At 38.4% G+C, this 14,663-nt stretch overlaps 1 protein-coding gene across 1 annotated transcript in view; it reads right to left on the minus strand.

Annotated features, from left to right (window-relative positions):
- cntln (centlein, centrosomal protein) overlaps positions 1-14,663 on the minus strand; it is a 96,899-nt gene that overhangs the window by 20,032 nt on the left and 62,204 nt on the right. Inside the window, exons 20-24 of the mRNA XM_024290107.2 lie at positions 10,380-10,589; positions 8,672-8,769; positions 5,854-5,980; positions 4,906-5,043; positions 4,287-4,472 (exon numbers count right to left, since the gene is read on the minus strand). Of these exons, the coding sequence (XP_024145875.1) occupies positions 4,287-4,472; positions 4,906-5,043; positions 5,854-5,980; positions 8,672-8,769; positions 10,380-10,589 (759 nt within the window). The remainder of the gene's footprint in view (positions 1-4,286; positions 4,473-4,905; positions 5,044-5,853; positions 5,981-8,671; positions 8,770-10,379; positions 10,590-14,663) is intronic.

Below are 14,663 nucleotides of genomic sequence, written 5' to 3' on the forward strand. Positions count from 1 at the left end.
CACATCTACACGCATGCACTAGCACACATGCAGCCCTCCGGTCCTGATCAATACATGACAAGAGTAAATCTCCTCCGGACGTCAGCCAGTCCAATCAAAGGGCTTGGTGTTCTTATAGGGGATCACAAGAGCCAGAGGGAGACAAACAATGATGTGAATCCTCAACAACAGCAAAATGGCCACAACAGCTTAGGGTTATGGGAATGGAGGAGAAGACTAATACAAGGCATGAGTATTTATTTACGTGTTTTGTGAATAAGCCTTGATGTGTCATGCAGCTTTCATTTTATCACTATCTGACCCCAGATATATGTAAACATAACATCACTTGGATGACAGAGGTCGGGGGATAAAAATCAAATCAAAATGAGTCAAGAAAAAAAAAGCAAATTTTAGAAACTTTTCCAAAAAACGATTGGCATCGCAAAGAGTTTTTGTCATCGTATGTGTGTGGACAGCAGCTCTGGAATGGATATCTATCTGCCAGGGCCTTTCCTACTCTGGTAGACACATGTCAGCGTGAGCAGAGGAGACACAAAGACTTTATCAAGCTCTGGCAGACTCACAAAGGTTGACAAAAACTAGAAGTTGGATAAGGCCTAGAAAACAATAATTGCTGCTTCCTTTAACCCAAATCACAATAGCATTCTCATATCGGTTCTTCTAAAATAAAAATAAAAAACAACTTGCATACATACACATACTATGCTAATATGACTCATAACAATGTTTAAATGGCATTATAATGCATTAATTTTAGGTTCTGCAACATTTGCTAACAGTTGTTTAGGCTGGTTAATTCTCTGATGCTTTATTTGCCCAAAGTCCCAATCTGATCATCTTTTGTTCTCTTGTAAAATCTTTCCTTGTGGTCTTTTGGTTTTGATTTAGCCATTTTCTGCCAAAATAAAGAAAAAAAAAGACTTTTGTTTTCTAAGTTAAGGACATAGTTTCTGCAGAGCAGCAAGAGTTCATTAGAAATTCCCTTTCAAGTTTGTCACAAACAGAGCTGGAAAAACAAGAATGTGATTTTTCACAAGTAAATTATTACTGTCAGCTGATAAAGGAGAAGTCAGAAAACATTTTAGGAAGAAGTTCACTCTCAATAGTGAACGTTTAGGCTGATGTTGTAGCCTATTTAAAGTTAATAGTAGCTTTAGACTTCACACTATTTCCACATTTTCTGGAGGGATGACACAGTTTAAGGCTTATTTTTTTGAAAAGTGTGCCCTCCATCATCCAAAAATTTCTAAACAATTTTCATTGGAGTGGGTCTTTAAATTGATCAAAAATAATTAGATCTAAATGTAGAAACAGGTCAATAGTCAATAATATTATGTAAACTCAAAAGTCAAGCCAAGCAACAGGTAGAACTGAAAGCACCATGGTCAATTGTTTTTTTTTCAAGTTTTAAAAAGAAAAATGATCATAAGACATTTTATGTGTCTATATTTTTTTAAGCCTTGTGACTATTGCCCTGAAAAAAAAAAAAAAAAAAAGGTCAAACTTGTATGAGGGACATGGGGGCCCCTGACAAAAATTTTAGAACGGTAGACCACTCGGTAAAATTATAGAGCACAAATGTTCCTAACCTTTGTTTTTTTGTTTACGGGGATGCTGCAGGAGACTGGTTGTAGCACACACGTAACCCTTATGCTGCCCTAAGCATGTTTACATTAAAAGTGGGGTCATCTGGACCCCACAAGACAGCGTGCTGAACTTCTCTTTTTCAATATTTTTTTAATCTTCACTGGAGTCTGGCAGACATAAAACCCTGTCCACCTTTGTCATGGGAGGAATCACACATCAATGTAAGGGTAGGGTCATCTGGACTCCATAAGATAGCACGAGGTTTATTAGTAGATGAGAAGCAGACACTTGTATGGATTTTTTTTTCTTTTTTCAGTCCCCCACAAGTCCTATGCATTACCCCAGGGGTTGGTTACTACTGGTCATGTGATAAGTGTGCAACCATTGCACGCAGAAATTAGGAAATTAGCAGAGTGTAGTTAGCATGGGCATCCTAAGGGACTGACATGATGAACTGAACGTACATCCAGCATTGGCGCATGGTCATTAACCCTTTCATACCTAAGATGTTGAATAACACGCACTCTGCTGTAAGTCAAAGAACTTTAACACTGGAGCATCGCCGCCTCATGTGTTAAAGGGTTAAGGAGTCAGTGCACACACCTTACTCATGACTGCGTATAGCATTAGGGAACTGTACAACAGAATCACCCGTATGTCATAAGTGCGTATAACTTTCATTATTCCTACAAATACTTTGCAATACACTTACCACACATACAACAATCATATGTTCCCTCTTCATGACATCCCTTTAGGCGATCGTAAGAGCCTCAAGGGATATGCCAGACACACCTGCGCACCCTTTAAGATGCAGCAGCTCCTGGCTATGATCCTCCGGGAGCTCAGATAATCCAAAAACCTGCAGTATTTGTATGGGTCAACCCTCTGTACTTGTGTGACCAAGGCCTCAAGTGTTACTTGAGAGTAATCTCAATCATCTTCAGATTTAAACCACAAAAGAAAGTTTGCTGTTTATGGATAGTCCCTACAAATATTGTGAAAAGTGAGAACTTTAGGACCTCAGCAGTAGAATCTGTTCCTTTAGATTGAAAAGATGCTGCAGAACTCTACTTGATCGGTCATATTTCTTGAGGACAGGTCTGACATTAGCTAAAATCTTGTTACTTATAATTGTTGCAGCCTTGTTACTGTAAGTTAACTCAAATCACCTGCTGCAATTGATTTCTGAAGAGGAGCCGGTGAGAAGGGCAGATGATTATGCAGCTGTTTTCACACCTCCAGCCAAAGATGAGATAAAGAGGAGGCTCAGGCTGTTGAGCCAGGGAGGTTCTGAAGAATGAGAGGCTGAGAGCAGATGGTGGGGATGTTCAGCTTCTTCAGCTCAACCCACCAAAATACACGTTTCTCCCAATATCTTTTTGGGTTTTTATGGGAAGAATTCAATTTCAGCTTGAAGCTTAACATTCATTCTTAACCAGACATGTTTTATGATGTTCTACTAAAGCTTACTTCCAAGCCTTCTCCTTGACATCTTCTTGATTTTTTTTGTCTGCTTTCTTATGGGCTTTCTCCTCTAATCATATGCTGCCAATAAGTTATGAATTTGAAAATGACAGCAAGAAAGAGTTCATGAGAAAAATTAACCAAAAAGTGAACATTCAGAGAATTTGTAGAATATGCGACCTTAATATTTGCATGCAACAAATTAAACTGGTTCATATACCACACTGTGTTGGTTTTTATAAGACCAACTTTTTATGGTTTACAATAATCAAGACACAATACTCTGCAAAGTCCAACCTAGCCTGAGCATTCATATGAAATCATTTAGAACCATTATCAAACAAAGGGATGGCAAAAGTGAAAAATAAAAATTAAAAAATTAAACCTACTGGTCTAAAGCATTAACTAAAATACTTAAGATGTTCCTGTTTTTGTCAGCAGCGAAATGAGAGCTTAACAAAGCAGGTCAGAAAAATGTATGGATGTTTGTTGATTCCTGTGATAGCCACCGAAGGAAGACCCATAGGTTGTACATTTTAAAAATAAAAAGACCTAAAAAAAAAAATAAAATAAAAATATTTTTAAAGATTATATTTTTAAATTCATATTCTCACACTGGTTTAAAAACTCACTCCGATGAAAACTATGTCTTTGATGTTTTTAACATATTCTTGTGATATATATCTTCTAATAATGGAGGAGAATATTTGAAAAATTAAGCTCAAATTGTATTTTTGATTATTTTTTATTCAAATTGTTATAAATAAGGATCAGACAAAAAAACACAATTTGAAAAGGGGCTTATTTGTGGCATAGAAAATACACTGGGTGTGCCTCAAGCTCCCTGCGCCAAGCTCTTAGCTACAGGAAGGAGAAGAGGAGTGGGGCAGTCCACACCGATGCTCCCGCCCACAACTCAGTTTCTGCCGCTCTACAGAAACTTTGTCCAAGTAAACGTCACAGTTTTTTTTAATTTTTGGCTAAAATTGCATAGAACGGCTGTGTCTTTAACAAGACCTTTACAGTTACATTAGGCCATTACATTCTACAAAACATTTTTCTATATTAATTTTAGAGCAAAGTGAAACCGCAAAGTACTTATACTTCTTACACAGCCAAATCTGAAAGAAAGAACCAGTCAGCAGATGATGTTGACAGGGTTCTGCTATATTTACAAGACTTAATGGAAACAACATACAAAGTGTGCACTTTTTCTTTTACTGCAGTACCTTAATGAAACAATGAAGCTGCTCCAGATGGGAGGAGTTCTGGCCAAGCTGTCTCTGAAGCTTGGCAATGGTGTTGGAGCTCTGCTGGGTCAAGCCCTCCATTTGCTCATGGGCTGTCTTTTCTAAGGCAGCCAAAGCTTCAGCACCGGCTTCTACGCGAGACTGCAGGGCTTGAATGCGCTGCTCCTGTTTAATAAAATGCACAGCTGGGGTAAGTTGTCTGATTTCAACAGGAGTCAAAAACAGAAAAAAACTTCAAGTTTCTTTACTTAAATAATTATTTGAAAGAACAATTAATCCATTAAGACAACTAAGTATTTGATTTACATGTTTCATATCAAAGAGATTGAAATAAGCAATACTAAACACAATTATTTTAAACTAATCAGCTTCTACGCATTCAGATAGTCTTAATGTGTAAAATTAATATAACTAAATACAAAGAAAATTATATGAAGTGATTTTTAATGAAGAAAATGTCCATACCACCGTGAGAAGTGCCACTAGGCAACTGTTGAACACTAACTTTAGTGTATTTTGATAATAATTTGCAAAAACTTAACATTAAACAATACAACCTAAAAAAGCTAGGGTTATGCTTTTGTCTGTTTTTTTTTACCTTTTTCCCAAGATCCTCTTTCAGTTTTGCACAGGAACCTTCACATTGGCTTTTCTCTGCTATTGCAACATTTAATCTTCTCTTTAGAGATTCAATGAAGGATTTCCTGTTGGTGGCTTCCTCTGATAAAGACTTTACCTGTCAGTTAAGAAAAATAAATATATTTAAAAATAATTTAAGTTAGATCAATAAAAAAAGGAAAAGTCAGCATAAAAAAAAAACTAAAACCTCAACTAAATTGTTTACTGTTATATTGTTACAAATAAGTCAGTACACTTAAATCTATTAGAGAAGTTTAACACAAGTTAAATTGATTATCAATTACTCTAGGTCAATGAAAATGATAAAAGATCATGCAATACCTTTTCTTGCGCATACAATAAACATTAAGCTTCACAAAAATACAAAAACATGCACATTTACTTCATATTCTGTTTAAAATGTTATTTGCACCAGATGGAGGCAAAGCAAAACTAATTTATTTGCATGGCACATTTTAGAAACAGATGCAAGTTGAGCTGCTTTACAGAAACATTTTGTAGCATATAGGAGAAAAGAAGTAAACAAACATTTGAGCAGGAGCATAAAGGAGGAAAGTTTTTAATTGAATGCAACATTGGAAAGCTGGCTCCATTCATGGGCAGTGTCATTCCTAATTGCAGCTTCTGACTTCATCAGCTGATTATTTCTGGATACCAAGAAGGTCTGATAGGTATAAAATTTAAGCAGTTCTTTTAAATCAATTAAAAAATGAAAACTAGTTGCCAGATTAAGGACTGAATGAGCCTTTTCAATAAGATCAGAAGGAAAACTGTTACAGCAGTCCAGTCTGTAGGAGCCATTTTTCTAAAAATAAATGCCATTCACAGTCAACATTTTCCCTCTACGTTTTGAGAAAGACCTTAACAAACTCTGCTTACTAGCATAGGATGAGCAGAGTGTGAGTACCTTCTTCTCCAGCTCTTCCACTTGTCCCCGGTAACTTTTCTCCATCTCCTGCAGAAACTTCAGTCTTGTCTTCAAGTCCTCCACCAGCTGCCGTTTCATGTTGACATCTCGGTCTGAGTGGCTCATCCTAACAGCAGACACGGGGATGCAAATACCAAAAAACATAAATATGTGGGAGTAAAAGTCTATGCATATTGACTGTATCAGATTCTTGATTGGATAATAATGCTTTTGTGTGAAAAAAAATAGCTTTTGAGAAAGCAATTATGTCCATAGAAGATCCACACAAACACACACACACACAAATCTGGCAGCCACACTGTCCCCATGCGGTACATCAGGCATGACAGCTCATTATGACAACTAAATACACTGGCATGCTGCTTGGGTAAGTGGAGGGGTGTGAAATAGGGATGCATATATAATTCTAACTGGCATATATTAGCACAAGGGCTCTGGCAGGGAATGCTGCTTTAAGTGCGGCTGGGGAGCCCTTTTTGATAAACAGTATGTCGAATCAGCAGTGACATTACTTTAGAGACTGTAATCAAGCATTTAAATGTTTATTATCTTCAACTCAGCCTTATGGCAGTCATAGCAAAACACATCAGTGGGGACACTTTGCTTGGAAGGGACCATTTAGATGAGGAATCTCCTCAAAAAAAGAGGACTGCTGAGACGAGTCTTTAGAAGCTTTCACTTGTTAACAGCGGAAAACAAGAGCGACGTGTCACTTCTTATTTAAGTAACCCGCTGTGCAAACATGTTTATTATTCTAAGTTCTACACCCAGGCCTTCTTTTAAGTAGCCCAAGAATGTTAACATGTTTTATTCTGTTTTCATAAAAGCACATATAAGGAATTTTCATCGTCGATACCTCGGGGGAACTGGAACAAATAGAATAAAGATCATAAGAATGCAGCTAATTAAGCAGTTTTGCTGTTTTTTTTTTTTTTTTTCAAATATCAAAGATTTTGTGGCGCACACATTAGGTTGTGCATGCTTTATATAAACAGATGACGCAATGCTGCAGCAAACGCTTTCGTATGTGTAAATGTCCCTGCCTCTCTAGGTGCACGACTGCCTGAGGGTGGACTGGTTAAATAAGTGCGAGCTTGTCCTATTGGAGTGACATTAAATTAAATGAGAGAGGAGTCTAGCCTGGGGACTTTGGAGGGGGGTTAGTAGCGCTAGCTGGTTACCCAATGGATTTGGCCATTAATGAGAAAACCCATATTGAACCTTTCAGATGACTGTCTGGTGTTGACTTAAAGACGGAGAGCAGCAATAAGAACCCCAGCAGCTCCCTCTGCCCCAATGCTAATGGCAATTAGATCGACAACATTTATTTTAGATGTTCTGGTCTCCCCAAAAAGAATAGAGGATAAAAAAGAATGGAGGATATATGAGGCTTCTTCTGGAGCTAGTGATTCCTATTTATGAGCGTGAGTGGAAAGAAAGAGAACCTCAAACTATATCCCGATCACTCGACCGTTTGTTCCCTTTGTTCTAAGCTTGTTGGCAATATCGTTCATCAAACATGCGTGTATTGTAATGATAACAGTCAGTGGTGTGAAGTGTGTGTGTGCGTAAGAGAGGGCGAAAGCTGACTTTTCTGTGTATGTTGTTAAGATCGAGGTGCGGGTGGATGTTTCATGTGGCTGATAGACAACGGGGCTAAAGATGAAAGAAGCAGCTTCATAAATAAGGCAGGGCCATAGTGCCGGATATTGACTGAGGACATGCCGGTGTACTTTGAAATTCATTTCTTTTTTTCCCCCCTTCTCTTCTTTAAGGCGAAGCAGCCTTGCTCCCCGTGTGTGTGCTGAGATTTATATTTCAGAGATGTCTAGACATGTCTTTCATTCTGAGAAGGGATCCCTCCATGGAGGCAAATGGAGTGGTAGACCAGAAGATACTTGTGTGTGTGTGTGAGAGTGTGTGTGCATGACTGAGTGTGTGACAAGAGCTAAAGCAGAGGCTGAGGCGGTCGCACAGCCAGAGCTAAGGGATGCTCAGTCTGTCGAGTTGTGATCCTCAATGCCTTGGTCACGCACAAACACATATCCACTGTGATAGTACACATGCCCAGGATGCATTATTGAGACTAGCAGGCAGAGGACAGAGCATACAAGACAAAGACGATGAGAGAGAGGAAAGCCAAGTTGTTTCTGCTTTTTTTTTCTTTTTTACCTTTTTATCAGTTCAGATAAAAAATGTAGTCGAGATCTCAACAGTTTCCCTCAGTGGATTATGTATTACTATGCATTAGTAAGACAGCAAGCGCTGCTTTGAGTGAACTGTGTAACTCATTGGGGCTTGTGGCCCGCAGGCCAGAGTGCTGCTGTGTAGGTTTTAGTGTCATGGGCCAAAATGGTCCTTTTTCTGCAGCACAGAAAGAATCAATACGCTGCTTTGATCAGCATTCCTCATCAGCAACCCACATTCTCATCTCCAAAACTACATGACACAAAAGACACCCACATGCACACATGTGCACGCATAACCGCTTCCTTTGGTTGTTATTCACTCGTCCGTCAGGACGCGCATGCATTCGCTAGTGAATCACGGGGAGGAGACGCATGTGGAAGTGGAGTGCAGCGCATGGAGTGCTGCCACATGGTGGAATCAAACACTGCGGATGAGAGCCGAGTCTCCGAGTGCTCGCATACACTTGCATGCAGAAACGCTGGGAGACAAAGACGGAAAAATGGGGAGCAACAACATAAAAAAACAGGTTCTCCAGAGAACAAGTAAAAAAAAAAATTTAAAAAAAGAGAAAAAGTTGAAGTAATGAAGATAAAGGCGTGACACTAACTTGTCTTGAAGCTGGCAGAGCTTTTCGTCCTTTTCTTGGAGTTGGCCGCGCAGGGCTTTGTTAGCGGCCATCTGCCGTGTGACCTCAGCACTCGCACTCTAGGGAGAGGGCACATGTTACGTGTGTTCATTAATGTGTGCGATAGGAGGTGGAGAGGTTTGTTCATGACACAGGTAATGGCAGGTCAAGCACAGCATGCCTCCTCATTATAGTTACAGAGAGAGGGCGGAAAATCCTAAAGGAGGCGCACTGATGATACATTTTTGATAGTAATGATCGGAAAACGTCAATAGACACTAACATCTTCTAAAATAAAATATCGTTTCAAACAACATAATTATATTTTTAAAATATTAAATAATAGGGTAATTTTAATTCATTAGACAATGATAGCAGATTTAAATAACTACGTCAACTTCCCTTTAGGTGGCCCCTACCTCTATTGAAAGGCACCAGCTTTTGAAAATGTGCTCACTCAGAGGGTGCACCCCCATTGCGTGTCTTCACCTCCCTTTCAAGCTGTCACCTGCCATGACTTCCTCAGACGTAACGACAGCAGCAATCTGTTTTGTGACACTGATGAGCTGGCTGCTGAGAGGGTGATAATGCTGTGTGGTGCACTCCCCCCCCATGATGTAGGGGCACTGCAATAACCCGACTCCTCATTTCTCATCTTTCTTAACAGTTTCTCTGAAATACTATCAAATGTTGAAATCTCACGTAACTTCAGGCAGCAGGAAGTCAAAGCCTCAACTTGTGTTCTTAAACACAAAAAAGTAAAACTTTTACAAATGCTGACAACTTTTAGTCTTGAAAGACCCACTTTAATGGAAATAAAGGTTTTTTGTGTTTTTAACAAGTTCTTGTGGTATTTTTCTCATGATGGGGGACAGCTCGGTGGCCCTGTAGTAGAGTGTTTGTCCTGAGACTGGAAGGCCAAGAGTTCAAATCCAGGTCGAGTGATACTAAAGACTAAACGTGGGACCAGGTGCCTCCCTACTTGACACTCACCATTAAGGGGTTGGATTGGGAGGTTAAACCACTAAATGGTTCAAGAGCGCAGCTGTGTCTGCAGCTCACCACTTCCCCAGGGAATGAGTCACATTTAAGTGTATGACAACCAATGGGACTTTAAATTTTATGTAAAAAGAAAATTAAAATCAAAATTGCATTTCTGAGTATGTCTTTGTTAAAATCATTGTGATTCGAGAGCAGATGAAAAAAGAGCTTATTTGTGATATTAAAAATACACTGGGCGGGCCACTATACACTCCGCTTAACCAGAACCAGAACTATCAGCGACGGGGAGGGGAAGGGGAGCGGGGTTGCTCCACACCAACTGACCCAACCACAACTCAGAGGTAAATTTCTTTTGAGCTCCTGCCGCTCTGCAGAAACTATATAATAGAAAACTAGTTTTAAAATTTTTAAAAATAAATATTTTTACTTTACATATTACCCCAAATTTTCTATTTTTCAGTTGCCTAGCTTGTTAAAGCACTGTGTGCAACAAACATTTTTGAGGCTAATTTGAGTTTTTTTTTTTTTGCAAGCCATCTACTTATAAAAGTTATAGTAATATATATTTATTCAGTTATCAATACTAAATTACATATTATTATTACATTAATGTATGCAATTAGTCTGGATTTATCTGTGAAAAATAAAGAAACGCTGCAACTCTGACAACAGTTGTGAAAATACCAACCTTAAGCCTGCCCTGAAGTTGTTTGACCTCAGCCTCCAGGCTCTTGGGGCCAAGGTTAGCAGAGGCAGGCAAAGTTTTGCCATGGCACTCAGTGTTTACCGGTGCAGCCGGTGAAGTTTGTGGGGGTAATGTGATCCGCTTCCACTGTTCCAACTCCATCTCCAAAACTTTTTTCTGCTGCTCCACACCAGCCAGGTCAGAGGTCAGCTTCTGCAAATTAACCGACAGACACCACATGTTGGTGAAAACACTTAACTTTTTCACACCATAAAAAATAGAAACACGCTTTTTTTTATCTGTATGTATCGAATGGAAAAGCAATGGAGACTGGGATAAACAGAGGAATGAAATGACACATGTTAAATAATTAGTTAAATAACTTCGCTTATATAACACATTCACTTATGTCCTTACATAGAATGCAAAGATGCACAAAATATATACAATAGTGTAAAAACACATTCTGAATTAGTGACTTTTAGGTTTGAAATTAAGGGAAATAAACATAGTAATACCTGCATTTACATTGTCAGATAAAAGAAAAAAATACCTTGGAATATTTGGTATTGAGCTCGTCTTGATGTCTACTTTCTAATAGCATTAATTACAATTTTGTATATAAAAAAAAAATAATTCTAATGTATTTTAGGACCTTATTTTAGAATATATATAATTTTTATTTGCAGGTTAAGAGACACAATATATCATATTACCAGCAGGCTTTTAGATTAACTGTCTATCATGCAATAAGAAAGCAATTCTGCAAGGATCAGTAAGAACTTTGCAAGTCCAGCACACATTGAGCGGTTGGGTTTAGATTGATGAATTATAACCATCTGACCTCATTGGGTGTAATTTACAGTGTCACAGTAATTCTGATAAAAATAGTATCAACCACATTATGCGGGGCAAATATATGGGAATAAACATTTTACAAAAATCTCACCTTTTTAGGAAATATTAAATAAAATCACACTACTATAACTCTGGCTCAATATTGCAACAATTAGCTGATATGGTATCATCTTAAAAATCAAGTATGCTTAATGGCACAAATAGGAGACATGATACATTGTAATATATGCCACACACATGGAAAACACACATGCACACACAAGTGAAACCACAGATTCCCAGGGGTTTGCTCTATGCTCTGCATACATGGAGGTTATTGATATCTGGTTGCTGGCTGACACCTTTTAATAGAATCCCTCTTGTTTTAGGTTTCCTCTGCTCTGCTGAAGACACACATGCCACGTCCCCAGAGAGGGTGAGGGAGGGAGGTGTAGAGAATGAAAAGTGGGGCTATGGCCTCGGTGGCAGCGCTGAAAAGAATTAAGAGAGGCATTGATGACGCTTCCTGGAAGACGCGCTTTGATTTTCAGAGGCCATTTTCAGCCCCGGTGAGAGACGACACGGACATAAACGGATATACTGGCCCTTCAATTAGAAGAGGAGAGATGACACCACCACTTCTCTTGTCTCACTCATGACATTGGAAGAAATCGTTAGTAAGCTGAACATGCAAATATAGGAATGAAAAAAAATGCCTTGTGCTAAAATACATTAGATTCATTCTTTTTTTCTTCATTAAACATGTACAAGTATAGGTAATAAAATTTAGAGTACTTTTTTCAAGCTTGCATTCTAAAGTAGACTGACATTTTTAGAAGAACCACATTTTACAAACAATAAGGGGAACTTAAAAGCCTTAATAAAAAAAAAAAATATGCACCTATAATTTGGAGTGCTTTTTACGTAGATTAATTCCGGTTGTGTTAAGAGATGTCAACGTGATTTTGAAAGGAACATGGCGCTCTTTCTAAATGTTTGGTTGGCTGTTATTTGGCTAACACCACTAATATAGTGGCTTTGGACTGTGTTTCTTTTATGTGTTGCCAACATAGTTGGGAGTTCACGCAGTCACCTAAACATTTGTTATAGTGGTATCAGTCTTTTTTTATATGTTGCAAACTGAAGCGGCTAATGCTTCTGACGTGACTAGCATTTAGTGTGTTACAACTACACATTCTCAATCCCAACTCGTCATATATGAGTAGTTTGCACTCTCTCCATGTCACTTTTTCACCTTTTGGGTGTCCCCAACTTGTCCTTTTTTGACGTGCAGATTGTTGTTTTTTTAATGTGCTGGCTGTTGGGTCCCCAACTCTCGGGACATGGTAATGGACGCGGAACCGGTTCCAGCTTAGGTTACCAATACCAGGTTAGAGTAGCGGTCCCCATCCTAAGGGTTGCGGTCGTACCACTGATTAGTGTTCACATTTTTTCACTACCTTTGGTCTGGTACCAAGCAGCCCTCAGACTGGTACTGGTTTGTGGCCCAGAGGTTGGGGACCCATGATTTAAGGGGAACAGCCAGCACGTCAAAAAATGACAAGTCGGGGACACCCAAAAAGTGACGCGAGGGGGCCCGAACCATATGTCCATAGATGACGAGTTGGGAGTGAGAAAGCGCTGGTTACAAACAAGTTCTAAAATTATTGCTGTCTGACTGGACTTTCACACATGGTTCCAAAACATGCGCTTATGCTGCTACTTCTAATGAAAAGACTATGTAAACACATGCATATGCATGTGTTCCAGGCTATAAAACTCTTGTGTTCACGCATCGCTATGCAAGTTAAGTCTGTTCTTTTTGGGCTCTATACACAAAATTTGCAGCCAGTGTAAGCCCATCAAAACTTAACCCAGCTGAACGATGACCAATCAGGGACTCTGATTTGGAAGTGACCTGTGGGTAGCGCTGGAAGTACCAACCATCTAAAATTTCAAGGAGAAATTAATTTTCGCAGTTTGCGATTGGCTAGAATTTCATGATATTAAGTATTTTATATGTCGCAATAGAGGTGTGAAAGAAAAAGCCTGGAGCAAGATTTATGCTGCTTCAACATTTGCATCAAGCCTCTTCCAATTGTAGGTACATGCATTAGTATCGAGAAGCGACAGTCCAGTGTGAACATCCTACGCTAAAAGCACGGTCAAGAATGTCAATTTAATGCGTCTTTAACACACATCACGTGTCTGGTGTGTACATTGCATTATAGTTTGGTGCACCTTATTTATGACATAAGTTCATTAATAGACCATTTATTCATGGTGTGCCATCTAAGTTCATAATTGCCTAAGAACATTAGCTATTCCTTCAAGCCAGATTTTTAAACATTAGCCTAAGCCCTTATCAGTTTTAAATGATATGTGCAGCTTTTCTTTCTGATATTATACCCGTTTCATCTGCTTAATCCTGTTATAATCCCTGACACTAAAATGTTAGGAGAGGGCAGGACAGATCCCACTTACAAAGATAAGGTTAGTGAACTTGGGAGGTAATGTCAGAAGTTGCGGTTTTACGATTTAGGGTAAGAATATCTAAAGCTACCAAATAGTCCTGGTCTTATTTGTGCGTGAATGGAGCCTTTACTCATCTGTTATACTTGGAACAGAATAACAAGCAGGTACATCTTCTTCTTTGAGTGTATACCTTTTTCCCAAATCAGAACTCTTATTCTAAAGCTACTGTATTTTTTCCTCAAGAAAAAAAATCACATAGAGTAATGTATTAGATCATATGTTCACAGATGAAAAAGTTAATCCAAAAAACAATTTTGGATTTGAATATTTGCACCACCAAAGGTCTCTGTATAGACAGTTATTCAAAAGACACTCTTTATCTGAAACTTTAAGTCTTAAACAAATGTATTCCTGATGCTCATTAAGGTATTAGTTTGCTTAACAGTATCCCAATGAAGTGAAAAAGGCTCAGAAAAGGTGGTGTGAAAGGTAGAGGAATGAACAATACATCAAGAGAATAAACAGAACTAGTATAGCAAGATCTACAACTTTTAGAAGTCATGTATTTCAAGTAGGCAAGAATAAAAAAACAACCAGAATTTATTTAAGAATGTATTATTTTAAAGTTTCATAGAAAATAAAAACTGAGGAACTATCAAAACTACAAGAGAACACACCGATGTTTAATTTAGTTTAAAGAATATTTCGAACGAAAAAAAATAATAATAATATTCACAGATGGAAGAAAACAAACAAACTGCTCAGCAACAATGACTTCTAGCACACAAGAATAGGACTAAATGCAATCACCAAAACTGCAGGAATGGATAACCTTGGTGCCATGATGTCCTGAAAAGAAAATGTGATGCATCATGGGATACTCACCCAACTATTTTAAAACTTGCAGAAGGTTTTCTTAAAAACATTTCTCAGTTTAAACATATTTATGTTTAAATATTGTCTCAAGTTATTTGA

Source organism: Oryzias melastigma, linkage group LG1, assembly GCF_002922805.2.
Source record: "Oryzias melastigma strain HK-1 linkage group LG1, ASM292280v2, whole genome shotgun sequence".
Classification (NCBI taxonomy): domain Eukaryota; kingdom Metazoa; phylum Chordata; class Actinopteri; order Beloniformes; family Adrianichthyidae; genus Oryzias; species Oryzias melastigma.